Source organism: Salmo salar, chromosome 20, assembly GCF_965601325.2.
Source record: "Salmo salar chromosome 20, fSalSal1, whole genome shotgun sequence".
NCBI classification, from domain to species: Eukaryota; Metazoa; Chordata; class Actinopteri; order Salmoniformes; family Salmonidae; genus Salmo; species Salmo salar.
This window is the reverse complement of record NC_138310.1, coordinates 52,487,157-52,512,894: the sequence shown is the minus strand read 5'-3', so window position 1 is coordinate 52,512,894 and position 25,738 is coordinate 52,487,157. Positions and strand designations below refer to the sequence as shown.

The following is a 25,738-nucleotide window of genomic DNA, read 5'->3' as shown; positions in this document are numbered from 1 at the left end:
TTGGTTGCCCTTTTCTTGTGGCAACAGGTCACAAATCTTGCTGCTGTGATGGCACACTGTGGTATTTCACCCAATAGATATGGGAGTTTATCAAAATTGGGTTTGTCTTCGAATTCTTTGTGGATCTGTGTAATCTGAGGGAAATATGTGTCTCTAATATGGTCATACATTTGGCAGAAGGTTAAGAAGTGCAGCTCAGTTTCCACCACATTTTGTGGGCAGTGTGCACATAGCCTGTCTTCTCTTGAGAGCCAGGTCTGCCCACGGCGGCCTTTCTCAATAGCAAGGCTATGCTCACTGAGTCTGTACATAGTCAAAGCTTTCCATAAGTGTGGGTCAGTCACAGTGGTCAGGTATTCTGCCACTGTGTACTCTCTGTTTAGGACCAAATAGCATTCCAGTTTGCTCTGTTTTATTGTTAATTCTTTCCAATGTGTCAAGTGATTATCTTTTTGTTTTCTCATGAATTGGTTGGGTCTAATTGTGTTGCTGTGTATCTTGTCAATATAATCAAAAATCTTTGACCCACCTCCCAATAACTTATTACCCGCCTATCAACCACACCTTTGAGCAGTCACTTATCAAGCATTGCTGGTGCTTCAAGCACCTGGCCCTAGCTACTGCACTTAGTGGTGGAATATGTATAGCGGAAAATTTACTGTCTAACTGTGCCCTCAGCACTAAACTACCTCATTCCTAAAAGAATCTCAGAAATGAACCCAATTCAAGTGCTACAATGTTACAAAACATACAAAACAGTGTTACAAAAGCATGGTGGGAAAAAAAATGCAAGAGGCATAGCTACTCATTTACATCTTAACTTTATTTATCTATTAATTCATATATATGTATATCTTTCTTCTATACAGGTTTATTTCTCAATACAATCTTTTACAGACATACATAGATCATACATTATATAGGCTTGAGAGGTACAAGGGAGTGGTTTTATCATCTTCATTGGATATTTTGGAGAAGAACAAGACAAGAGGTCACTTCACAGACGCAAGCTGAAGCATAGGTTAGACACACTGGCATGCACACACAGGTTACACACACAGGTTACACACACTGACAAAGTTGACAGAGTCTGACACTGCTACTTCAGTTCATAATGTACACACACATGCACGCTGACACACACACACGCGTATACACGCACACTCATGTATGCACGCTCGCAAGGTATGCACGCTTACACACACGTACACCAATCCCCAGTTAAAATACTATTTGAAATCTTCAAATACTTCAGATTTGATTGAGCTTGCCTGGTTCAATGGAACCAATAGAACAGTCGCAATCCTGCAAACCCCGCCCATCTGGCACAAGGCAGGCTAAAACAAACCCTGCCCATCTGGCACGAGGCAGGCTAAAACAAACCCCGCCCATCTGGCACGAGGCAGGCTAAAACAAACCCCGCCCATCTGGCACGAGGCAGGCTAAAACAACCCCGCCATCTGGCACCAGACAGGCTAAAACAAACCCCGCCCATCTGGCACGAGGCAGGCTAAAACAAACCCCGCCCATCTGGCACGAGGCAGGCTAAAACAAACCCCGCCCATCTGGCACCAGACAGGCTAAAACAAACCCCGCCCATCTGGCACGAGGCAGGCTAAAACAAACCCCGCCCATCTGGCACGAGGCAGGCTAAAACAAACCCCGCCCATCTGGCACCAGACAGGCTAAAACAAACCCCGCCCATCTGGCACGAGGCAGGCTAAAACAAACCCCGCCCATCTGGCACGAGGCAGGCTAAAACAAACCACGCCCATCTGGCACGAGGCAGGCTAAAACAAACCCCGCCCATCTGGCACTAAACAGGGTAAAACAAACCGCGCCCATCTGGCACTAAACAGGGTAAAACAAACCCCGCCCATCTGGCACGAGGCAGGCCAAAGAAAACACAAAGTATTTGAAAGATTCCCTATAGTATTTGCACCCTGGTCTGATGTACACACAAATATAACCCGTTCAAGAGAGTAGACAAGTATTCACAGAACAAAGAGACACACACCGATACCAAGACTCACTTAATACACACGTACATGTCATACTACTACTCCCATTCCAACACAACAGATTATTTGGTAGGAAGTAAAGACAGATACCTGTTTTTAGACACATCCTTGAAGACTGAGTGTAGTTGTGTTCAATACTGGGTTCCCAATGTAGGCAGTTAGTCTCTTAATATGTAAAACACCATTTCCGTGCTAAGTCAAACTAAATCAGCATGTCAGTTTATAGTAAATGAGATAAACAAATACATCAAAGTATAGATTTGGATTTGGATAATAATTATTTCAAATAAATATACATCTTATATTGCGCTAATATAACCCACTCCTTCTGATCTACACAGGGTAGCTTCTCCACGTTCCTTCCATTTCTGTCTGACGCGCGTACACACACACACACGCACGCACGCACGCACGCACACACACACAGCAGAGCCTTCCATACTGCAGCTAAAGAATCCCCCCACATAACTGGACAAAGCCCTGTTTTCTCTTCTGATCTGGTCTCTATGTTCCCCAACAACTTGGATATGCTTACAGAGCAGAATCAGTACTGCAGTGCGTCATACAACACCAACATACAGCGCTTCACAGTGTGGAGACGCTCTGACGCTCATCAAGGCCCTTCATAGGTTCAGCCATCCCACCAAGAAACACTGACAAGCTCCCACCAAGTCATCCTAAAGCATGACAACAGCTCACATCTGGAAATACCTGTAGAAATATCCATGGAATATTTGGTTTCATAGAGAAACTTAAAAAGATACCTGCATTTTGCAATCAATGTCCAGCTAAATATCTGTATGCAGAACTCATGAAACAAGGATATAATGTCAAACGAAGCCGTGAGATGAGATGTTTGCTTGTGATATAAACATTGTTTAGTGGACCTGACAGAGTAGAGACAAGGAAGTGTGTATGTTTATGCCTCATACTGTATGGATGGATTCCAATTGTAATGGACAGGTATAGACTTTAAAGGCAACACTACGCTTCAATAACAGTACACATGCCATTGTGCTGTGGCATCTAAAACCCTCTGTCTGGTGGTTGAAATGCTCTGACCAGCGTGGCCCAGTATGAAACCAGTGACAACATTAGCTGCTAACAGAATGAGCCAGGAGGGAGGTGACGGAGGAGGGGTGTGGGATGCTGCAGACAGTGTGGCCCAGCGCCCACACCTCAGCCCTGGGGTCTGTGGGATAAACAGGGTGCCTCTGTGCTTCTGAAGTCTGCTGTGGGGGTTCTGGAGGAGAAGTGGGGGAGGCGTGAACCCTCCCCGTCCTGCAGTTGTGCTCTATGTCCAGCAGAGGGTGGTGTAGTCCACTCGGCCTGGTCAGACCACTGGGTCAGACCACTGGGTCAGACCACTGGGTCAGACCACTGGGTCAGACGGCGTGGGTGATGATAATGTCACTTTGAGGCCCGCTGGGTACAGGGGTGATGCCATTCAGGAGACGCTGAGGGATAAGGAAGGGAGGAAGGGCAGGACAGAAAAGAGAGGGGTAGGAGGGTACACCAGAGTTATTTCATCCAAGCCACTGTCATTGAGTGTTGGGTTCACCTTGTAACAGTCCGGTTATACTAGAAGTTTTCGTGTGGAATCTTCCAAACAACATGCAAATTGACACGTTGGCTGTTAGCCTATCCAGCACTGTGTCAAAGCTATCTAGCGAAACCCTCCTTTCCTCGGATTGGTTATTACACAGTCGCTCGACTCAGAAGGACTTTCCCGCGTCTGCTTCCATTGAAAGTGACAGATTTCTGGTAGTCTGAGCGCAAGAAGAGGTGCCTGGTATAACTGTGGCGTAACCCGACAGATCGTTGTTATTGAGCGCTGTCACACAGACTTCATGTCATCCTGACCTCGCTCTGATCCGTCTGTCTACACTCACTGGCCGCAGCGGCAGGTTAGGCATACAACGCTCACACACGTAACACACACACACACACTAACACAGATGTGCGACCAGAACACCACACATAACACACACACACCCCTCTGCTGACACTGTCTTTCAGTCCCATTGTGCGGTGAGGCACTGGGGCAAACACTGGGCTTATTGGATGATAGGTTTATCAAAGGCAGGGAGAGGAGGAAGGGAGGCGCTCTGTGTTCCATGCTGTTTGATGTCTGTCTGTCTTCTCAAACAAGGAGCTGTTTTCTGGCTTGGCAACGTGACAGTGTGCAGGTGCCGCGGTGTCTGTCGCTTGTCTATGTTAGCGTGTGTGTGTGTGTGTGTGTGTGTTTGGTGCTTGCACGCGCGAGTGTCTGAACCGTAAGGTCTGGAAGCCGTCGTGGCTTGTATTCCTACTCTCTGCATCTCTCACTTTGATTGTGTCCTCTGTTAGTAGCCTGGTGATGGCAGGGGGAGGGAAGGGGGACTGGAGGGGGAGAGGCCCACCCCAAGCCCTCTGGAGGCTCTTACCTGTTTAAAGGTCCCTTTGGCAGTGAGCAGGTGGTACACCATGTAGGCTGGTACACAGATGAAGGAGGACACTCCGATGCAGTAGCCCAGAACAGTGGTCCAGGGTGGGTAGATGTAGTCAAACAACTTGACCTCCGGGGGGAACGCCAGGAAACTGACAATGATGAACTGAGGAGAGATGAGACAGAGGTGGTTGTGTTTCGAACAGGAATATAGTGTCGGTGTGTGTGTGTGTGCACATCTGGGGGGGTTGGGGGCTGCTCACCAGTAGGAAGATGGGGCAGATGGCTACCCAGCACACCCTCCAGAATAGTCCAGGGGAGAAGCCCAGCATCATATTGACATCAGCGCAGAAACGACTCGTGCCTGAAAATGGACACAGACACACAATGAAACACATGCACTCACACACATTTTAGTCTCAATATGGAATAGAAATCAATCAAATCAATCAATCGATGTATCAATCCATCCATCCATTGTCCCAAATTAGAAATGTCTAGTGCAGAGAGTTTACATACCAATCACAAACACACATCCATTAAATCAACAACAAACAAAAAAATCTGAATCCAAAGAATGTCAGACTATGTGAGCCTTGTCAACAATATCATTGTCAGCCGTTTACCGTAGAACCAGGAAACAGCGATGACTTCTAGGAAGACCACAGTGATGACAGCAGGTCCTGTGGCGTACTCCTCAAACAGTTTCACCACAAACGCACCTCCCTAAAACACATTTCCAAAGAAATGCATGGCTGTTGGGAAACAAGCCATAGACACTATAGAGACAAACGCTATAGAGACATTTATACAGTATATACTGCTGATGTTCTACTGGAGCTTATTTTCGACTTGTTGCCCGAGTGGGACCGAGGCTGGGTGGGAGTGGGACCGAGGCTGCGTGGGGAGTGGGAACGAGGCTGGGTGGGAGTGGAACCGAGCCCGGGTGGGAGTGGGACCGAGGCCGCGTGGGAGTGGGACCGAGGCCGCGTGGGAGTGGGACCGAGGCCACGTGGGAGTGGGACCGAGGCCGCGTAACTGCGTGGAGTGGGACCGAGGCCGGGTGGGAGTGGGACCGAGGCCACGTTGGAGTGGGACCGAGGCAGCGTGAGAGTGGGACCGAGGCAGCGTGGGAGTGGAACCGAGGCAGTGTGGGAGTGGGACCGAGGCCGATTGGGAGTGGGACCGAGGCCGATTGGGAGTGGGACCGAGGCCGGGTGGGAGTGGGACCGAGGCCGCGTGGGAGTGGGACCGAGGCCGATTGGGAGTGGGACCGAGGCCGATTGGGAGTGGGACCGAGGCCGGGTGGGAGTGGGATCGAGACCGGGTGGGAGTGGGACCGAGGCCGCGTGGGAGTGGGACCGAGGCCGAGTGGGAGGCCGAGTGTGAGTGGGACCGAGGCCACGTGTGAGTGGGACCGAGGCCGGGTGTGAGTGGGACCAAGACTGGGTGGGAGTGGGATCGAGGTTGAGTGGGGCTGAGTGGGACTGAGGCTGGGTGGGAGTGGGACCGAGGCTGCGTGGGAGTGGGACCGAGGCCGAGTGGAGTGGGACCGAGGCCAGGTGGGAGTGGGACCGAGGCTGGGTGGGAGGCCGAGTGTGAGTGGGACCGAGGCCACGTGTGAGTGGGACCGAGGCCGGGTGTGAGTGGGACCAAGACTGGGTGGGAGTGGGATCGAGGTTGAGTGGGGCTGAGTGGGACTGAGGCTGGGTGGGAGTGGGACCGAGGCTGCGTGGGAGTGGGACCGAGGCCGAGTGGAGTGGGACCGAGGCCAGGTGGGAGTGGGACCGAGGCTGCGTGGGAGTGGGACCGAGGCCGAGTGGAGTGGGACCGAGGCCAGGTGGGAGTGGGACCGAGGCTGGGTGGGAGTGGGATCGAGATTGAGTGGGGCTGCGTGGGAGTGGGACTGAGGCCAGGTGGGAGTAGGACCGAGGCTGAGTGGGACGGAGGCTGAGTGGGACCAAGGCCGGGTGGGAGTGGGACCGAGGCCGGGTGGGAGTGGGACCGAGGCCGGGTGGGAGTGGGAGGCCGAGTGTGAGTGGGACCGAGGCCGCGTGGGAGTGGGACCGAGGCCGCGTGGCTGCGTGGAGTGGGACCGAGGCCGGGTGGGAGTGGGACCGAGGCCGCGTGGGAGTGGGACCGAGGCAGCATGGGAGTGGGACCGAGGAAGCGTGGGAGTGGGACCGAGGCAGCGTGGCAGTGGGACCTAGGCTGCGTGGGAGTGGGACCGAGGCCGCGTGGGAGTGGGACCGAGGCAGCGTGGGAGTGGGACCGAGGCCGATTGGGAGTGGGACCGAGGCCGATTGGGAGTGGGACCGAGGCCGGGTGGAAGTGGGACCGAGGCCGCGTGGGAGTGGGACCGAGGCCGAGTGGGAGGCCGAGTGTGAGTGGGACCGAGGCCACGTGTGAGTGGAACCAAGGCCGGGTGTGAGTGGGACCAAGCCTGGGTGGGAGTGGGATTGAGGTTGAGTGGGGCTGAGTGGGACTGAGGCTGTGTGGGAGTGGGACCGAGGCTGGGTGGGAGTGGGACCGAGGCTGCGTGGGAGTGGGACCGAGGCCGAGTGGAGTGGGACCGAGGCCGGGTGGGAGTGGGACCGAGGCTGAGTGGGATCGGGATTGAGTGGGGCTGCGTGGGAGTGGGACTGAGGCCAGGTGGGAGTAGGACCGAGGCTGAGTGGGACTGAAGCTGTGTGGGAGTGGGACCGAGGCTGGGTGGGAGTGGGACTGAGGCTGCGTGGGAGTGGGACCGAGGCCGAGTGGAGTGGGACCGAGGCCGGGTGGGAGTGGGACCGAGGCTGAGTGGGATCGGGATTGAGTGGGGCTGCGTGGGAGTGGGACTGAGGCCAGGTGGGAGTAGGACCGAGGCTGAGTGGGACCGAGGCTGAGTGGGACCGAGGCCGGGTGGGAGTGGGAGGCCGAGTGTGAGTGGGACCGAGGCCACGTGGGAGTGGGACCGAGGCAGCGTGGGAGTGGTATCGAGGTTGAGTGGGGCTGCGTGGGAGTGGGACCGAGGCTGGGTGGGAGTGGGACCGAGGCTGCGTGGGAGTGGGACCGATGCCGAGTGGAGTGGGACCGAGGCCGGGTGGGAGTGGGACCGAGGCTGAGTGGGATCGAGATTGAGTGGGGCTGCGTGGGAGTGGGACTGAGGCCAGGTGGGAGTAGGACCGAGGCTGAGTGGGACTGAGGCTGTGTGGGAGTGGGACCGAGGCTGGGTGGGAGTGGGACCGATGCTGCGTGGGAGTGGGACCGAGGCCGAGTGGAGTGGGACCGAGGCCGGGTGGGAGTGGGACCGAGGCTGAGTGGGATCGAGATTGAGTGGGGCTGCGTGGGAGTGGGACTGAGGCCAGGTGGGAGTAGGACCGAGGCTGAGTGGGACCGAAGCTGAGTGGGACAGAGGCCGCGTGGGAGACAGAGGCCGCATGGGAGACAGAGGCCGCGTGGGAGTTGGACCGAGGCTGCGTGGGAGTGGGACTGAGACGGGTGGGAGTGGGACCGAGGCTGAGTGGGAGTGGGACCCGAGGCTGAGTGGGACCGAGACTGCGTGGGAGTGGGATCGAGGTTGAGTGAGGCTGCGTGGGAGTGGGACTGAGGCTGTGTGGGAGTGGGACTGAGGCTGTGTGGGAGTGGGACCGAGCTGGGTGGGAGTGGGACCGAGGCTGTGTAGGAGTGGGACCGAGGCTGGGTGTGAGTGGAACCGAGGTCGCGTGGAAGTGGGACCGAGACCGCGTGGGAGTGGGACCGAGGCCGCGTGGGAGTGGGACTGAGGCTGCGTGGGAGTGGGACCGAGGCTGCGTGGGAGTGGGACCGAGGCTGAGTGGGAGTGGGACCGAGGCTGAGTGGAAGTAGGATCGAGGATGAGTGGGAGTAGGACCGAGGCTGAGTGTGAGTAGGACCGAGGCTGCGTGGGAGTGGGACCGAGGCTGGGTAGAGTGGAGAGAAGACTCACGTAGGTGAGGGTGGAGAGCGCTCCCAGGTAGCAGACACACACCAGACCCAGGACAAACCACTCCCTCCTCCTAGACAACAACTGGGGGAACTCATCCAGCATGGCTGTGATCACCCCCTCCAGACCAGCAAACTACACAGGGAGACAAGAAGGGAGAGACATTAAATTGAAATTTGAATTGAGAGGGAGAGAGAAGGAGCCAGTAGAGGAGTAATCAGAGGAGAGAGAGAGAAAAAAACACAGCGCAGCTATAGAAAATCTCTATAAACAGGCAAACCCAGACAGAAAGACACAAACTGTCCCTTCTGCATAACAGTAAGTTCCTCCCCAGCCACACTCAGAGCCTGGCTGAATACACACTCAGAGCCTGGCTGAATACACACTCAGAGCCTGGCTGAATACACACTCAGAGCCTGGCTGAATACACACTCAGAGCCTGGCTGAATACACACTCAGAGCCTGGCTGAATACACACTCAGAGCCTGGCTGAATACACACTCAACACAAACAATAAATTAGTACACATAAAAGACGTGTAAGAAAGGAGAACTGATTAAAAAAAACTGCCGTTAATTGATTTGAAAACCAGTCTAATAATTCTGTGTGAATACTGTGTGTGTGCGTGCCACTGACCGTGCTGTCCAGCCCCAGCATGATGATCATGAGGAAGAAGATGATGGCGAAGAAGGTGGCAGCGGGCATGTTGGCGATGGCTTCAGCATAGATGATGAACAGCAGACTGGGACCTGGCAGAAGAGAGACAATCAACACGTTAGCAAAGGGAACACAAACACATGGTGGAAATGTGGCATCTTAACTCTCCTCTTTCATGTTCGAAACCACTGAAGGCATCGTAATTATTTCCATACGGGTCCCTGAGGCTTTTTTTGTGGTGTTGGGCCTTTATCAAAAAGGAATAGTGAGCACTTAGTCCTGTCTTGGTGAAGGCGAGCGTAACTAGAAAGGTAGCAGAGAACTTGTTATTTACTCTCCACCGTCTGGTCTGTACTCCCTTGCCAGATCTCTGACCTCAGATAACCTCTGAACTATCTGGACCTGTATTCCCAAAGCGTCTCAGAGTAGGAGTGCTGATCTAGGATCAGGTCACCCACTCCTACTTTCCAGCAAAGAGCAATTTCTCAAGCAAGAATTTAGCAAGGACTGTCTGGGAGTGGTCTGAGTGGGGAGGGAAAACTGAAAACTAGTTGTTATTGGTGGAGGTTTGGTGCTCTGTCTTATTGGGCAAATTTACAGCCTGGTGATGTCACCATGGAAGGCCAAACCTCTATCCCAGCAGAACAGGCTGAAATTTCAGGAGGTCTTTTCAAACAGCTCCTACACTAAAAGGGCATTATCATCCTTTTCACTATTTCACAGTATTATTCCAACCTCATAGTGTGGAACTATATATAAAACACAGGGAAATCATGTTTTTGACTGCACTGGGCCTTTAAGATCATACTGAATACAATTACAAGTGAAGGGAGAGGACACCTGATCCTAGATCAGCACTCCTACTCTGAGACTCTTCATGAATATGGGCCCTGATGTAAAAAAATTAATCATACAACAACTGCTACATATGAAGAGTAGATTTGAAATTTGGGATTTGATTGATTTACCAGCATCCTTGGCTACGGTCTCCACGCCTATTTTACGCATCTCAGCCATATAGCCGAGCACGGTAAAGATGACAAACCCAGAGAGGAAACTGGTCAGGCAGTTCACCGAGCTGGTTACCAACGCATCCCTGAGAGTGGGGGACAGAGAGAGAGAGAGAGAGATGGTGAGAGGGGGGAGAGAAAAGGAGGGAGGTAGAGAGAGAGGGAGAAAGATAGAGACAGAAAGAGGGGATGAAGAGGGTGATAGGAGAAGAGAGAGGATTAACAACAAGTCACAGGCAAAATAAATACATTTCACATGGCAGGTTCATAAACAGATTGTACTGTATCAAGAGAAATGGAGTCTGACTTGTAGCAGTTGTTGTGAAAGGGGTTGTAGCTCGCAAAGGCCAGGAGAACCCCGAAACCTGGCCCCAGAGAGAAGAAGATCTGAGCTGCTGCATCAATCCATACCTGTAGGGAGAGAGAGAGAGAGGGAGGAGAGAGAGAGAGGGGGAGAGAGAGAGAGGGAGAGAGAGAGGAAGTGGGGGAGAGAAAGAGGGAGAGAGAGGGAGTGAGTGAGGGGGAGAGGGAGAGAGAGGAGAGAGGGAGGGAGAGGAGAGGAGAGAGAATAAAGGGGGAGAGAGAGAGGAGGGAGAGAGGGGGAGAGGGAGAGGTGGAGAGAGAGAGGAGAGAGGGAGGGAGAGGAGAGGGGGAGAGTGAAAGGGGAGAGGGGGGAGGGGAGGGGAGGGGAGAGAACGAGGGGGGAGAGAGGGAGAGTTAAAGGGAGGGGGAGAGAGAGGGAGAGGGAGAGAAAGTGGGGGAGAGAAAGGGTGAGTTAAAGGGATGGGGAGAGAGAGGGGAGAGTGAGAGAGAGAGTGGGGGAGAGGGAGAGAGAGGGGGAGAGAGAGAGAGGTAGAGAGGGAGGGAGAGGAGAGAGGGAGAGAAAGGAAGGGGGAGAGAGAGAGGGGGAGAGAGAGGAGGGGGAGAGGGAGAGTGAAAGGGGAGGGGAGAGCGGGGGAGAGAGGGAGAGAAAGACGCGGGGGAGAGAGAGGGAGAGTTAAAGGGAGGGGGAGAGGGAGAGAAAGAGGGGGGAGAGAGAGGGAGAGTTAAAGGGAGGGGGAGAGAGAGGGGGAGAGGGAGAGAGAGAGTGGAGGAGAGGGAGAGAGAGAGTGGGGGAGAGGGAGAGAGAAAGGGAGGGGAGAGAGAGAGGGGGAGAGAGAGAGAGAAAGAGGGAGAGAGAGGGGGAGAGAGAGGGAGAGTTAAAGGGAGGTGGAGAGAGAGGGGGAGAGAGAGGGGGAGGGGGAGAGAAGGGGAGCGAGAGGGAGAGAGAAAGGGGAGGGGGGAGAGAGGGGGAGAAGGAGAGTTACAGGGAGGGGGAGATGAGAGAGAAAGGGGGAGAGAGAGTGGGGGAGGGGGAGAGAGAGGGAGAGAAAGAGAAAGTGGGAAAGAGAGAGGGAGAGTTAAAGGGAGGGGGAGAGAGTGAGAGGGGGAGAGAGAGGAGAGAGAGGGAGGGAGAGGGAGGGAGGGCGGGAGGGTGAGAGGGTGAGAGAGGGGGGGAAAGGGAAAGATATTGAGGGGGGGAGAGGGGAGAGAGAGAGAGAGAGAGAGAGAGGGGGGAGAGAGAAAGAGAGAGGGGGGGAGAGAAAGAGAGGGGGAGAGAAAGAGAGAGAGGGGTGAGAGAGAGAGAGAGGGGGGAGAGAGAGGGGGAGAGGGAGGGAGAGAGAGAGAGGGGGAGAGGGGGAGGGGGTAGAGGGGTAGAGAAGAGAAAGAGAGGGGGGAGAGAGGGAGAATGTGGGAGAGAGAGAGAGAGAGAGAGAGAGGGTGGGAGACAAACTAGGGATTAGGAAGACATCAGGCAGTAAGATTCGGTGTCAGCGTGTTGTATGATGACCTAAGATTGGCTGGAAACCTACACCAATAGTTGACTAACTCACTGTGGTGCTGAGTAGTTTCCCCCAATCAGGTTTGAGGTAGAAGACCACGCCCCTCCAGGCCCCGGGCAGAGTGGCCCCACGAACGAGCAGCACCAGCAAGACAAGGTAGGGGAAGGTGGCTGTCACCCACACCACCTGAGAGAGAAGGGTGGGGGAGAGAGATAGGGGGGGAGCGAGAGAGAGAGAGAGAGAGAGAGGGGGGTGGGGGGAGAGAGAGAGAGAGAGGGGGTGGGGGAGAGAGAAAGAGAGGGGGGGGGGAGAGAGAGAGAGAGAGGGGGTGGGGAGAGAGAGAGAGAGAGGGGGTGGGGAGAGAGAAGAGAGAGGGGCAAGTATGAATAAAAGACATCAGTGAGAAACAGATTTCACAGTATTTACGTAGTATCATCTACCGTTTCTCCATCCCTCTGCTCACCTTGCCAGAGGTCTTGACTCCCTTCCAGATGCTGAAGTAGACGATGGTGAAGATGAACAGGAGGCAGAGAGCCAGCTGCCAACTCACACTGCCAAGCTGGTGCAGACCTGGAGACATGTGTACCTGCAGTACCTGACGCCTATATGGAACAGAGAGGGATGAGCAAAATGGATGAGGAGAGGGGGATGAGGAGAGGAGAGGGATGAGAGGTTAAAGAGGGATCAGGAGAGAGGGATGAGGAGAGAGAGAAGGATGGAGAGATGGGGAGGGGGGGGTCAATCAGGGAGAGGAGAGGGATTGTCAGGAAGAGAGGAATCAGCGAGAAGAGAAAGATGAGCGGGAAAAGAAGGTTGGGAAGAGGGGGATGAGACAGAATAACAGAGAAAGGAGTCATTTACATGGAAATGGCGTGACTAACAAAATACAACAGATGACGCACAGAGAGATACATGCACCCATGACAAGGATAGAAATTGAATAAACATATTGTAGATATGTGATGCTGATACAACTGACGTGCCTCGTTAAATAAAGGTTCAATTAACAAAACAAAACAACTGAAGAAGGATATAAGTTAACTTGACTAAAATAACTCTCTCTCTCTCTGTCTCTCTCAAAAAGGCTGTGGAACAAGTTACACACACATATGGGGGTTTTGACATACAATGTTTTTCAACTTACATGTTGGACACAAGCTATAGGAGGACGGGCTCATTGTAATGGCTGGAATGGAACGGTATCAAACACATTAAACATATGGAAACCACATTTGACTCCGTTCCATTCCAGCCATTACAATGAGCCCGTCCTCCTATAGCTCCTCGCACCAGCCTCCATTCTTCCTGCTAGGCCTCCATGTCTGTGTCAATGACTGATTTCAACTGTATTGTATCAGCTCTGGTAAAAGTAGTGATTAAGTCGGGAGTCCCATAGGGCGGCGCACAATTGGCCCAGCGTCGTCTGGGTTAGCGCTTATCGCGCTCTAGCGACTCCTTGTGGCGGTCCGGGCGCCTGCAGGCTGACCTCAGTCGTCACTTGAACGGTGTTTCCTCCGACACATTGGTGCAGCTAGCTGGCTTCCGGGTTAAGCGGGCCGGTGTTAAGGAGCGTGGTTGGGTGTAAGAATTTTCGTCTAAGTTTTCTCAAGTTGGAGCTAAGTTTGGGTCAACTTAACCTTTCAAGTTCAGGTAACACTTTAACCGAAAAGTGGTGGAACCAGTTAATACTAATTAGTTTAAACAACTAGAATTGTTTTAAAGTGTAGCGTATCTACCGGCTGTATACCCATTAGGACACATCCCTCCTCAATGTTTTATCTACTGCCTCCTCCATCAATCCCTCTCTTTGTACCTCCAGTCAATCCGCCATGTCCTTATCTCCCTCCACTTATCCATCTTCCATACCTGCCTTTCATCCACCCATCCAGTCACTCCGCCCTGTCTCTACTCCCTCTTCTCTATCGAGGCCATCATGCCATCTACCCCTCTCTCCTCCACTGTCCCTGGCATCTCTGTGCTCGTCCCTCCGTCCTGCCTTGCACTTACATGGTCTTGACTTACGTATAGAACTCCTCGGCGGGCGAGGTGGACGTGTTGGTCCAGGTGACGTTGCTGTCGGTGGACAGGTAGCGGAGACAGTTGACCGTGTTCCAGGGGTTGGAGCACGTGGTCCAGGGCAGGGTGGGCCGGAACGACGCCAGCAGGTAGTACAGGGCCCAAGCCATGATGGTGTTGTAGTAGAACGCTATGTACAGCGCTATGATGCAGATGGCGAAGCCCACACCTAGAGGGAGGGAGGGAAAGTTTGACATGGTGTTGTACAGCGCTATGATGCAGATGGCGAAGCCGATAGCAGAAAGAAAAATAACACTTGACTTAACGACTGTATAGGTATAATGCATTACAATGCAGTTATTATAATGCATAGTCAGACTTGTCATGAACCTGTACAGCCCCTTTATAATGTCCTATAATCATCTATAGATAATAACTGGTGGAACGAGAGAGGAGAGAGTTTGTGATGGAGAGGAGAGAGTTTGTGATGGAGAGAAGAGAGTTTGTGATGGAGAGGAGAGAGTTTGTGATGGAGAGAAGAGAGTTTGTGATGGAGAGGAGAGAGTTTGTGATGAAGAGAAGAGAGTTTGTGATGGAGAGAAGAGAGTTTGTGAAGGAGAGAAGAGAGTTTGTGATGAGAGAAGAGAGTTTGTGAAGGAGAGAAGAGAGTTTGTGATGGAGAGAAGAGAGTTTGTGATGGAGAGGAGAGAGTTTGTGATGGAGAGAAGAGAGTTTGTGATGGAGAGGAGAGAGTTTGTGATGGAGAGAAGAGAGTTTGTGAAGGAGGAGAAGAGAGTTTGTGATGGAGGGAAGAGAGTTTGTGAAGGAGAGAAGAGAGTTTGTGATGGAGAGAAGAGAGTTTGTGATGGAGAGGAGAGAGTTTGTGATGGAGAGAAGAGAGTTTGTGATGGAGAGAAGAGAGTTTGTGATGGAGAGAAGAGAGTTTGTGATGGAGAGGAGAGAGTTTGTGATGGAGAGAGGAGAGTTTGTGATGGAGAGAAGAGAGTTTGTGATGGAGAGGAGAGAGTTTGTGATGGAGAGAGGAGAGTTTGTTTTTACGTTAGGATTAACACAGGTATGAATGAGAGAGGAGGCAGAGAGTGGGGTAGAGAGAGAGACGAGGCAAGTGGTGGACCCAGGCATTGAACTGGTTACACGACCACTATGACCAGACTCCGACCAGATGAGAAGAAAGATTGAGATGAAGGTGTGTTGTGGCGTTGGTCGGTGCTCACTTGCTCTGTCTATTTTCAAGCTAACTCAAGTTCAACTCAAGTCGGAGATGACATTTGGAAACAACGGAGATTTACATAACATCACGTTTCTAAGCATGCTGGCATTTCTGTGGGAAATGTGACAATTTCCATAACAGAGAGCTGGACATCACCACAACAAGGAGATACAGAGGCTTTCATGAGGAACGTGCTGAAGGGGTCGGAGAGTTCATATTATCTGTCTCTCAGACATTCACTCATCGATCTGCTGTAACAGGCAGCTAGCTGCTCACTGCTCTCTGGATATGCCACTCCATTCCTCTCCTGACTCCTCTCTTGACTCCTCTCCTCCCCCGACTCCTCTCCTCCCCCCTCCTGACTCCCCCCCCCGACTCCTCTCCTCCCCCCTCCTGACTCCTCCCCCCGACTCCTCTCCTCCCCCCTCCTGACTCCTCCCCCCTCGACTCCTCTCCTCCTCCCTCCTGACTCCTCCCCCACCACTCCACACCCCTCCTGACTTGCCCCCTCCTCGACTACTCTTCTCTCCCGACTCCTCTCTTCTCCCTCGACTCCTCTTCTCCCCCGACTCCCCTTCTCCCCCGACTCCTCTTCTCCCCCGACTCCCCTTCTCCCCGACTACTCTTCTCCCCCGACTCCCCTTCTCCCCCGACTACTCTTCTCCCCCGACTCCCCTTCTCCCCCGACTCCTCTTCTCCCCCGACTCCCCTTCTCCCCCGACTCCCCTTCTCCCCCGACTCCTCTTCTCCCCCGACTCCCCTTCTCCCCCGACTCCCCTTCTCCCCAGACTCCTCTTCTCCCCCGACTCCTCTTCTCCCCCGACTCCTCTTCTCCTCCGACTCCTCTTCTCCCCCGACTCCTCTTCTCCCCCGACTCCTCTTCTCCCCCGACTCCTCTTCTCCCCTGACTCCTCTTCTCCCCCGACTCCTCTTCTCCCCCGACTCCCCTTCTCCCGACTCATCTCTTCTCCATAACAGTTATAAAAATAGTTTTGCCAAGCGTCATTGTGTTAACAAAATTTGTCAAATCTACCCCCTCCCCTCCTCTCCCCTCCTGACTCCTCTCTTCTCCCCCGACTCCTCTTCTCCCTCGACTCCTCTTCTCCCCTGACTCCTCTTCTCCCCTGACTCCTCTCTTCTCCCCCGACTCCTCTTCTCCCTCGACTCCTCTTCTCCTCCTACTCCTCTTCTCCCCCAACTCCTCTTCTCCCCTGACTCATCTCTTCTCCATAACACTTATAAAAATAGTTTTGCCAAGCGTCATTGTGTTAACAAAATTTGTCAAATCCACCCCTCCCCTCCTCTCCCCTCCTCTGCTCTCTACATACCCTTGAAAATGGGGCAGATGTGTTTCCAGATGGAGATGCAGCCGCTGCGGTGGAACTGCCCCAGTGCCAGCTCCATGTAGAACAGAGGCACGCCGCCGAATACCGCCATCAACATGTAGGGCAGCAGGAAGGCACCTGGGACAACAGGTAAAAGACAGAGGGGAGAAGGGGAGTGTGGGGAGAGAGAGGGATGGGGAGATAGACAGAGGGGGGTAGATAAAGGGGGAGTGGGAGAGGGCGAGAGCGAGAGAAAAAAAGAGGGGGTTGGAGTATATTGAGTAAAAATCCTTTCACTCATGAGTCAAAAATATAAACTCCACATGTTTCATAGCTGCACTCTTAGCTGTACTCTTCACCGGATTTCTACACACCTCATCTAACAACAACATCTGGAACATTCAACACTGACCTGTACCTGACCCTAAAGGCCAAGGAGAGTGAGGGGAGGAACTGGAAATGTCAGAGAGAGAAAAAAGCCATGCAGAACCCTGGAGAGTCCCAGGGAGATAGGCTCCAGTCCAGACAAGCCCTGTCTCTTTCTGTATTTGATTAGGAATTTATATCTGTGTGGTTGACATGAAAGCAAAGATAACTGTTGATTGAGTAGCTGGGTCTAAGAGACAGGTTATTAAGCAATGAGAGAGAGAGTCTGAGAGAGAGAGAGAGAGAGAGAGAGAGAGAGAGAGAGAGAGAGAGAGAGAGAGAGAGAGAGAAAAAGAGAAATACAAAGACAAAGACAAAGAAAAACAATGAATAGTGTTGCTTCTATCAAGTGTCTCCCTGTCTCCATCTCTCTCTCTCTCTGCTTCGTAACAGAGAAACAGGATATTGCAAAGATTTTATTATCACAAATTCAATAAAATGGAATCGGAGGCCCGTATTTGATGTGAGGAGGAGAGTTGTAGAAAAGCAGGGAGGACAACAGAGTTCCCTTGTAAACATCTGGGAACATTAGAAGAACATTAATTTATTGTTGTTTTCATTACATAAGACAAAAGGTTTAATGTGCATGTATTTACCCAGTGCTATTTCTTTCCAAGGTGTAAATGTTCATTTGATCCACATTTTGGTTGGTTTGAATATTCTGTGTTTTCCAGACGCTGTGTCTGATTTATCCATCTTGTTTTATGTTTTTTTATCTAGCTATATGATTAAGTGTGGAAAGATGTTGGGTGAAAAACTATATTCAATCTGCATTAATGCTTATTGTCACCAGTATACAGTAGATGGTTTAGTTTTATCTGTCAATTTCCTCAACATCCCTTTCCCCAGCTACAGATTCTCACCTTTCCGGTGTTACTTTTTCCCTCAACCTGGGTCGTGTTCATTAGACACCAAACGGAAGATTACAGCCTGAAAGAAGGAGGGAGTACCTAGAATTGTCTAATAAGAAATGCTTATTTTAGCTTTTTGCAACAGCGTGCTCAAATGAACAGGGCCCTAGTCTCACCTCCGCCGTTTTGATAGCAGATGTAGGGGAAGCGCCACACATTTCCCAGGTCCACGGCGTAGCCAATCACAGACAACAGAAAGTCCATCTTCTTGCTCCAGGTCTCCCGGGGCCGGTCCAGACTGGTCTGCTGGACCACTAGAGTCCTGGGGGCCCCTGCGGGTACACCCCCCACTCCCTCCTTTGGGCTCTGCGCTGTGGACGTGGGGTACCCGTTGGACACCCCTCCTGACCCCCCACCAGAGTTCACTTTGGGGTCCCCCTTCTCTGCCACCCCTCCGTCAGCCAGCATGAGTCTGCCGTTCTCCTGCGATGACTCCTCCCCTTTCTCTTTCTCTCCTCCTTCGTTCTCTCTGTCCATCATCTTTGACTGCGTCATCTCCATGGCGATGGCCGGCGGTTAGGGGTGTGGTGTGGTTGTTAGCAGCGACGGTGGACTTTTGGCACGGTGTGATGAGGTGCCCATCAGGGGATGAGGGGTAGCATAGAGAGAGAGAGAGAGAGAGAGAGAGAGAGAGAGAGAGAGTGTGTGTGTGTGTGTGTGTGTGTGTGTGTGTGTGTGTGTGTGTGTGTGTGTGGCTGGGCCAGGTGGGAAGCTTTGCCTCGCTCCACCTCCTTTTATGACAAACGCCAATGGGGACACAACCGGTACCAGACTGCAACACAAACACAACAACACTTGTGTTATTTACCATTGTGAATGAATTGTGTATTTTTTCCCTCTAATGGTTTGTGGTGTTTGTTTTCGGCTTCTCTGGAATATCCTGAGTGGTTAGTTAGCACAGGGAAAGATGGAGACAAATGGGGGAAGTCACTGAGACTGACTGGTAATACGTCACTATGGGGTTAAAAGTGTGAAACACTGGGGGAAATGTGAAATCTGAAAGTCCCGGCCAAAGATGGCCTGAGGGGATTCTGTTAGAACACGTTTGTTTATTTTCTTTCTTGACATTGTTGTAACTGCCCGAAGCTACAATCACATCTGATTTCTTGGGTCTCTATACATTTGGAGATGAAATACGAAAGTTGAACTTCACCACATACATTAAACGAAAAGGGGGAAAAAAATATACAGGCAGCAACAAGATTTGAAAGGAAGAAAAACAGAGTTAGAAGAAGTACATAGTTTGATAGATGAAGTCAATGTGCAGTCGGTGTGTTAAGGCAGGGTGGAACAAGTTGATAGGGGGATATGCATCCCCAAACCAACCGACTTCCTCTGATTTTGATAGTGAAAATTGTTACTTGATACCCTGATAACACATATTTTCTAGAAGAAAACATGTATCACCCATTCTTCTTCTACAGTACTTGGTCCTCATTTTTCTTTTGACAGTATGAGTATAATCAAGATATCATGTTTTATGAACTTCAAATGACTGGTTAAATCAAATTAAGAAATATTTTTTTTACAGAAAATAAAATATCTAACTACTTTGAATTTTTAACCCCTTTTTTATTTGTATTTTACTTTTTAAATGTATTTTACTTTTTAAATGTATTTTTATGTTTAACTACTTTTCAGCGTGGTCACAGTAGATATTTACCACAGTTATATGCAAAGTATCCAACAGGAGAATTTCTCCTATCCATTCTATTGTTGCCTGTTTGTTAACATTTTTATTTGAAATTTTACTGTAACTACCCTTCATTCTGGGTCGTTTTAATGTCCATTATTGAGCATTATCATTTACATTTCATTTAATCCATATACACATATATGTTAGACAGAATATAAGTCTAGCAATAGACTGAAAAAGTAGTGTGCTAGTGTCAAGTAATATTGGTGTAATGTACAGACTCACAATATAGTAATTTAATAAAGTAGTGTACTTATATAATGGAACATTTGGAGAGCTCCATGTATGATGACTGTTGCTGAAACCACATGCTATCCTTCTATTTACTAGCCTTCCTCTTCCACAATGTATTTATTCTTCATTTTCTTCAAACAGACGTCTCCTGAGAGATGTAGTTTGCGACAGGGCTCTAAATCCTACCACGTTTTCTGTTTGAATTTCACACTGAAAGAAAAAAAATAATAATTGTGCGTCGTAAAAATTGCAGACTGATCACCTTTGACAGCGATCATAAACATAGTTGTATCAATCTAAAAAATGGATTAAATATGCACTATCATACATTGACTCACATTTTTTATTTTGCCGTTTGTTTTATTTACAAACGTTGACCACATACCCCGCTTAAGAAGTCCCATGATTTGAGTAAGAAATTAGTTAAACTGAAAAAAGGAGAAGAAAAAAAAGGTTTTGGCGCTAAATCGGCTTGTTTATACTCGTTTGCTTCAATTAGAATTTAATGGGAAAGGGAGAGTTAATTCAAATGGAATGCCATTATCCCAATTAAAAGTAATTGTCCAGCAATTCTCCATGGAATTCCAGTCCGTACCCCTATCAGTCACGCAGAATGCTCCTATCCAAGCTGCATAGGGCACCTGGACTGACATACAGGAGGTGGAAGCAGAGTCTTGATGGATATTCATGAATTAAGATGAGAAAACAACAGCTGGAAGAAAGAGTGCAAAGGGTGACACCCAAATAGGTACTTCCTGATAAAGTGCAGCTGAAATACTGGGGGTAACAATTAGTTCAAACTAATCAGATAAATTAAACTTGCTCTAAAGTACTGTATTTTTTACTCTCTGGGTTGCCGTATAGCACTTACATTAGCTCATCACTGAGAAACGTCAAATAACCACTTCATAATCAAAGATATTCCAGATGAGAATGAAATCATTGAACATCATATTTGAAATATCATTGCAATCAGATCCCACAAGAATCCTACAAGTTCTGAAAATAGGAGCAATTTGGAGCTATGAAGAAAATGCACTTTTGTCAAGGTTATCATAGCGTAAGCTTGGAAGAAAGGCATTTCCCTGTACTGTACACTTGACATTAAAAACATTAAATTAAAATGCTTTAATATGGGGGGGGGGGACATTCAATGTCTGCCACTGACCACTTTACGTTACATTAACAAAGATTCAACAATTCAACCAACTCTGAGCATTATTGTTCTGTTACAGAGACAAACAAATGATGTATAGTAGAAATATTGTGCAGCGGACAAGGAATCAACTCAAGCCGTCTCTGGAAGCAAAAAAATTAATAAATCACAATTGGGGGTTTCTAGAGGGAGTAGTTCTTGTTTTCGTGTAAGACAACGAGGAACCCGAACACATAATATGATCTTCATCCCTATCACCACTGTATCTAGTGTCTATGGGGCATGCACTTTGGTCGACATTGCTTCAAATCAGACACGCTTCAAATCAGATAATTCAACTGCAAGTCCACATTACAAGTGAGAATTGCTTCAACTTGCACTCTTCAAGGAGTGTAACAAAGTGAAAAACAAAATAAATACAGGATATAACAGAACATACTACCAAATAGGATGAGGTAGAAAGAGTGCAACACACGAGGTAAAACCCAATGGAACTTTTTCCACTAGAACTTACATGATGCTCTACCGTTGTGTAAACGTGCTGTGTGTAAGCGTGCGTAAACACATCAAGACAGACTGTTTGCCCAGTAGAGCACTCAAACCTCACACTATACACACGCTGAAGTTTGGTCTGGCACAAACACATATATGCATAGAACCATTGAGAAACACACACACACACACACACACACACACACACACACACACACACACACACACACACACACACACACACACACACACACACACACACACACACACACACACACACACACACACACACACACACACACACACACACACACACACACAATGTCCAGAATGCAGCCCTACCGTGCAGTGGTTCCGTAGTTATGTGGGGGTCTGTGTCAGGGTGGTACTCACCACCGTCCCTCTGAAGAACACGTACAGACACTCCCCCTACACGCCCGCTGGAGTTTCTTACACCCTCTTCCTCCACTCTCTCTCTCTCTCTCTCTCTCTCTCTCTCTCTCTGTGTGTCCCTCTTCCTCCACTCTCTCTCTCTCTGTGTGTGTCCCTATTCCTCCACTCTCTCTGTCTCCCTCTTTCTCCTTCCCTCTCTTTCCTATACACAATCATATTTTCTTACTGCTTACTTCCTTTTTACATCTATGTGGAAAAAAATTGCAATTTTTTTTATGACAACCTAGATAAAGTTCCAGACCTCTGTTAGCTGCACCACTATCGCCTGTCATCGCTGGACTACAATCTACGCTCCTAATCAGTTATGGAATATTGAAGACAATGAATGGTGGATGATTTACCAAGGCCTTTGTTGGTCTCACCTTACAGAGCCCCTCTCTGTGTTGTTTTATCACAAGCCGTCAAAGCATCGTCCCCATGGCTAGCTGTGACCAAAGCATCCCCTCGTCCCCATGGCTAGCTGTGACCAAAGCATCCCCTCGTCCCCATGGCTAGCTGTGACCAAAGCATCCCCTCGTCCCCATGGCTAGCTGTGACCAAAGCATCCCCTCGTCCCCATGGCTAGCTGTGACCAAAGCATCCCCTCGTCCCCATGGCTAGCTGTGACCAAAGCATCCCCTCGTCCCCATGGCTAGCTGTGACCAAAGCATCCCCTCGTCCCCATGGCTAGCTGTGACCAAAGCATCCCCTCGTCCCCATGGCTAGCTGTGACCAAAGCATCCCCTCGTCCCCATGGCTAGCTGTGACCAAAGCATCCCCTCGTCCCCATGGCTAGCTGTGACCAAAGCATCCCCTCGTCCCCATGGCTAGCTGTGACCAAAGCATCCCCTCGTCCCCATGGCTAGCTGTGACCAAAGCATCCCCTCGTCCCCATGGCTAGCTGTGACCAAAGCATCCCCTCGTCCCCATGGCTAGCTGTGACCAAAGCATCCCCTCGTCCCCATGGCTAGCTGTGACCAAAGCATCCCCTCGTCCCCATGGCTAGCTGTGACCAAAGCATCCCCTCGTCCCCATGGCTAGCTGTGACCAAAGCATCCCATCGTCCCCATGGCTAGCTGTGACCAAAGCATCCCCTCGTCCCCATGGCTAGCTGTGACCAAAGCACGGAGAATCCCCACAGACATCATTCCCTGACAGGCACATTCACAGACAGACACATTCACAGACAGACACATTCACAGACAGCCTGACGAAAAACCTCTAGCAGCTCCACAGAGTCTACAGACTGAAATGTTCAACGGTGATCATGTAGCTGTTCTCATCAACAGAATCACTGTGATGGTTGACCCTAAACATTAAAAGGTAGGGTCCAGAAACCAGAAATAGAAAGCCAGACAGTGGTGCTAGGGGATTAAAAAGTCCTGAGAGAGCATGTTGACAAAACTAAGACTTACCCAGAACTGCAGTATGTGTTGGCTCGACCAGAGAATTGGTTTTCAAGACAACATAGGAAGACATCTAAGAGTGACATTATGAGTGGTTTGCGGCTGATATGCTTATCAAGATGTATTTGGCAGTGATGAAGGGTTTCTTTGAAGGAGCTGTCACTCTCAACCTGACCGTATCCTCCTTCACCATTGACCTGTTGGCCCCCTCTTCTCCCCATTTGCAATGGTTGTCTCATCCCACCTGGCAATATTATTGCATGGTTTCGCAAACATCTCCAGCCAAAAAGAGGAGTTGAGTTGTAGGCTACGCATTTCCTCTCAAAATAACAAAATATTGTAAACAATAAGTGAATAATGTCATGATGAAATGAGGAGAGTTAGTTTGAAGTACTGGACGAGCAGCGTTGCACGTTACACAGCAACGCAGAAGAACAACAAATAAGCAGTCCAAAAGCATCTTTAATCTCACTCAGCTCTCCGAACTAAAAATAACAAGCCAATCACCAAGCGGTAGGAAGCAGTCTGCGATAGGAACCCCATACACTGAACTATAGATTGAAGGATAGTGTGCTTATCCCCTGGGTAAAATCAACAACACCCAACACACACACACGACAATTAAACAAGCACTTACAGGAAGCATATGAAGAACTACTCCTGCCATGGTGCTGTTTGCCATATGATTTACCAGTGCCCACGTCGTGCCCTTCCCAACCAACGCAAACCAAGATCACTCTAAAAGCCAGACCTTTAGGAAGCCATTAGGTACCAGCAGTCTGAAAGGCCTCTGCTGCATCTGTCTAAAACACAATCAACTAAGACGTCTCCACTCTCCAACCCTCCCTCAGAGTAATAGGCATTTTTCCCACTTCCTTGGTAAGGTGGAATACATCCAGATAAAGAAATGTTTGGAAAATGTCAAGTGTGCCATGCCAAGTAGGGGAACTCCCTCTTCTTGCCTCTTTGTTGGAGATGCTCCCCACCATCTCCCGGTCTGAACTAGGCAGATCCCTACTGGCTAGAAGATAGCAATGCTATCTACCATTTCATATCTAAAAGGTCTACACTTAACGGAATTTATCCATTGTGATTCCATTCATTTATGGTTACTGGGGCCTCTTGACCTCCTGTTGACTTGAGGATAAGCATCTTAACCTTTGAACTATTCAAAAGTGTGTTGCAGTTTCCTCTGACTAAATGTGGTTCCCACATACAAATCAGTCATATTGGGTCTTGAGCAACCCCGTGTAGCTTAGCGACACAGTAATAGCTGTAAAAAAAATTATAATAAAAAAAAAAGCTCTACACATCTCCATCGTAGAGTAGGAAAGAAAAACAAGGATTTACGCTGGGAGGCTAGGACTCCTAACAGCATGGGGCAAGTCAGCACTCTCATTAACACCTGAACTGTCTGACGTTCATGTGTGAGCAAGTATGTCTCTGTGTGTGCCACGTGAAAAATGTGTTGCGATCAAGGGGAAAATAGAAAGGCAGACCGAGAGAAAGAAGGAAAGTGAGACAGAGGTAGAGAGAGAGGAAGGTAGGGAGGGCGGTAGAGACAGACAGAGAGAGGGAGATGGATAAAGAGAGTAAGATTAGCCAGAAAACACAAGAGGACCAGGGCAGGGGATACTGTAGGGAGGGAGGGAGCCATGGGACCTTTTCATCTCTTCAATTACAATCACTGGCAGCTCCCCTCTATCAGCAAGTTAGGATCCTAATCTCCCCCTCATCTCACTCTCTCCCTGCCCTCCTCCCCCTCTCACTCCCTCCCTGCCCTCCTCCCCCTCTCTCCCTGCCCTCCTCCCCCTCTCTCCTTGCCCTCCTCCCCCTCACTCCCTCCCTGCCCTCCCCATTTTACATTTAGCAGAAGTTCTTATCCAGAATGACTTAGTCAGTGTATTCAACGAAGCTAGGTAGAAACGACCACATATCGTTTCTCTCCCTCTCACTGCCCTCCCCAGAGAACGGAAATGTGTCTTTTTGCTTACAACCCAACCCAACCCCCTGAGACACTCTCCCTCGCCACAATCTCTCTCTCCACCCCTCTACCTCTTCTCTCTCACCCTCCTCTTCTCAGCGCCACAGTCAGTCCTACCAGTCTCTCCTCTCCTTCTAGGCCCTCAGTCTGTCTCGACAGAGTACTTCTCATCAACACAACAGACTGGGATTGTCCCGGCTGACGCCGACTCAGGGAGAGAAGAGCTCCCTCTGGTACAGCTCAGAGGAACTGCACTCACTCAGTCTCAGCATAACAACAACACAGGGCTGGGATTAAGGGTTCTGTTCAATTTGGGACAAACATATAGAACGTATTGCGGTCATTATAGCAAGTCACACATCACAATGGTATATGATTCAGAAGAGGATGAATAATAGAATAAGTAACAGAAATAATCCCCAGCAGGTGTGAAGGGCTCAAACAAGCACTACCTGGATCCTATCAAACAGGCCTACAGTAATCTCCATTGATTCTCCCTGGTGAGTTTCCCAACGCTAAACAGCAAGGCCATCCAAGTTTGAGAACC

General features: G+C 50.1%; 1 protein-coding gene across 1 annotated transcript; it reads right to left on the bottom strand.

Moving 5' to 3' along the window:
- Positions 1 to 802: 802 nt before the first annotated feature.
- On the bottom strand, positions 803 to 21,923 carry LOC106580796 (sodium-dependent serotonin transporter). Its single transcript, XM_045703605.2, has 14 exons — positions 21,712 to 21,923; positions 17,908 to 18,563; positions 16,458 to 16,592; positions 13,905 to 14,127; positions 12,346 to 12,484; positions 11,934 to 12,068; positions 10,367 to 10,470; positions 10,018 to 10,145; positions 9,029 to 9,141; positions 8,396 to 8,527; positions 5,076 to 5,175; positions 4,713 to 4,813; positions 4,448 to 4,615; positions 803 to 3,478 (listed from the first exon to the last, which is right to left on the bottom strand). Exons 2-14 carry the CDS (start codon positions 18,290 to 18,292, stop codon positions 3,407 to 3,409), a joined length of 1,935 nt encoding a protein of 644 aa, XP_045559561.2. The 5' UTR covers positions 18,293 to 18,563; positions 21,712 to 21,923; the 3' UTR covers positions 803 to 3,406.
- Positions 21,924 to 25,738: the final 3,815 nt, after the last annotated feature.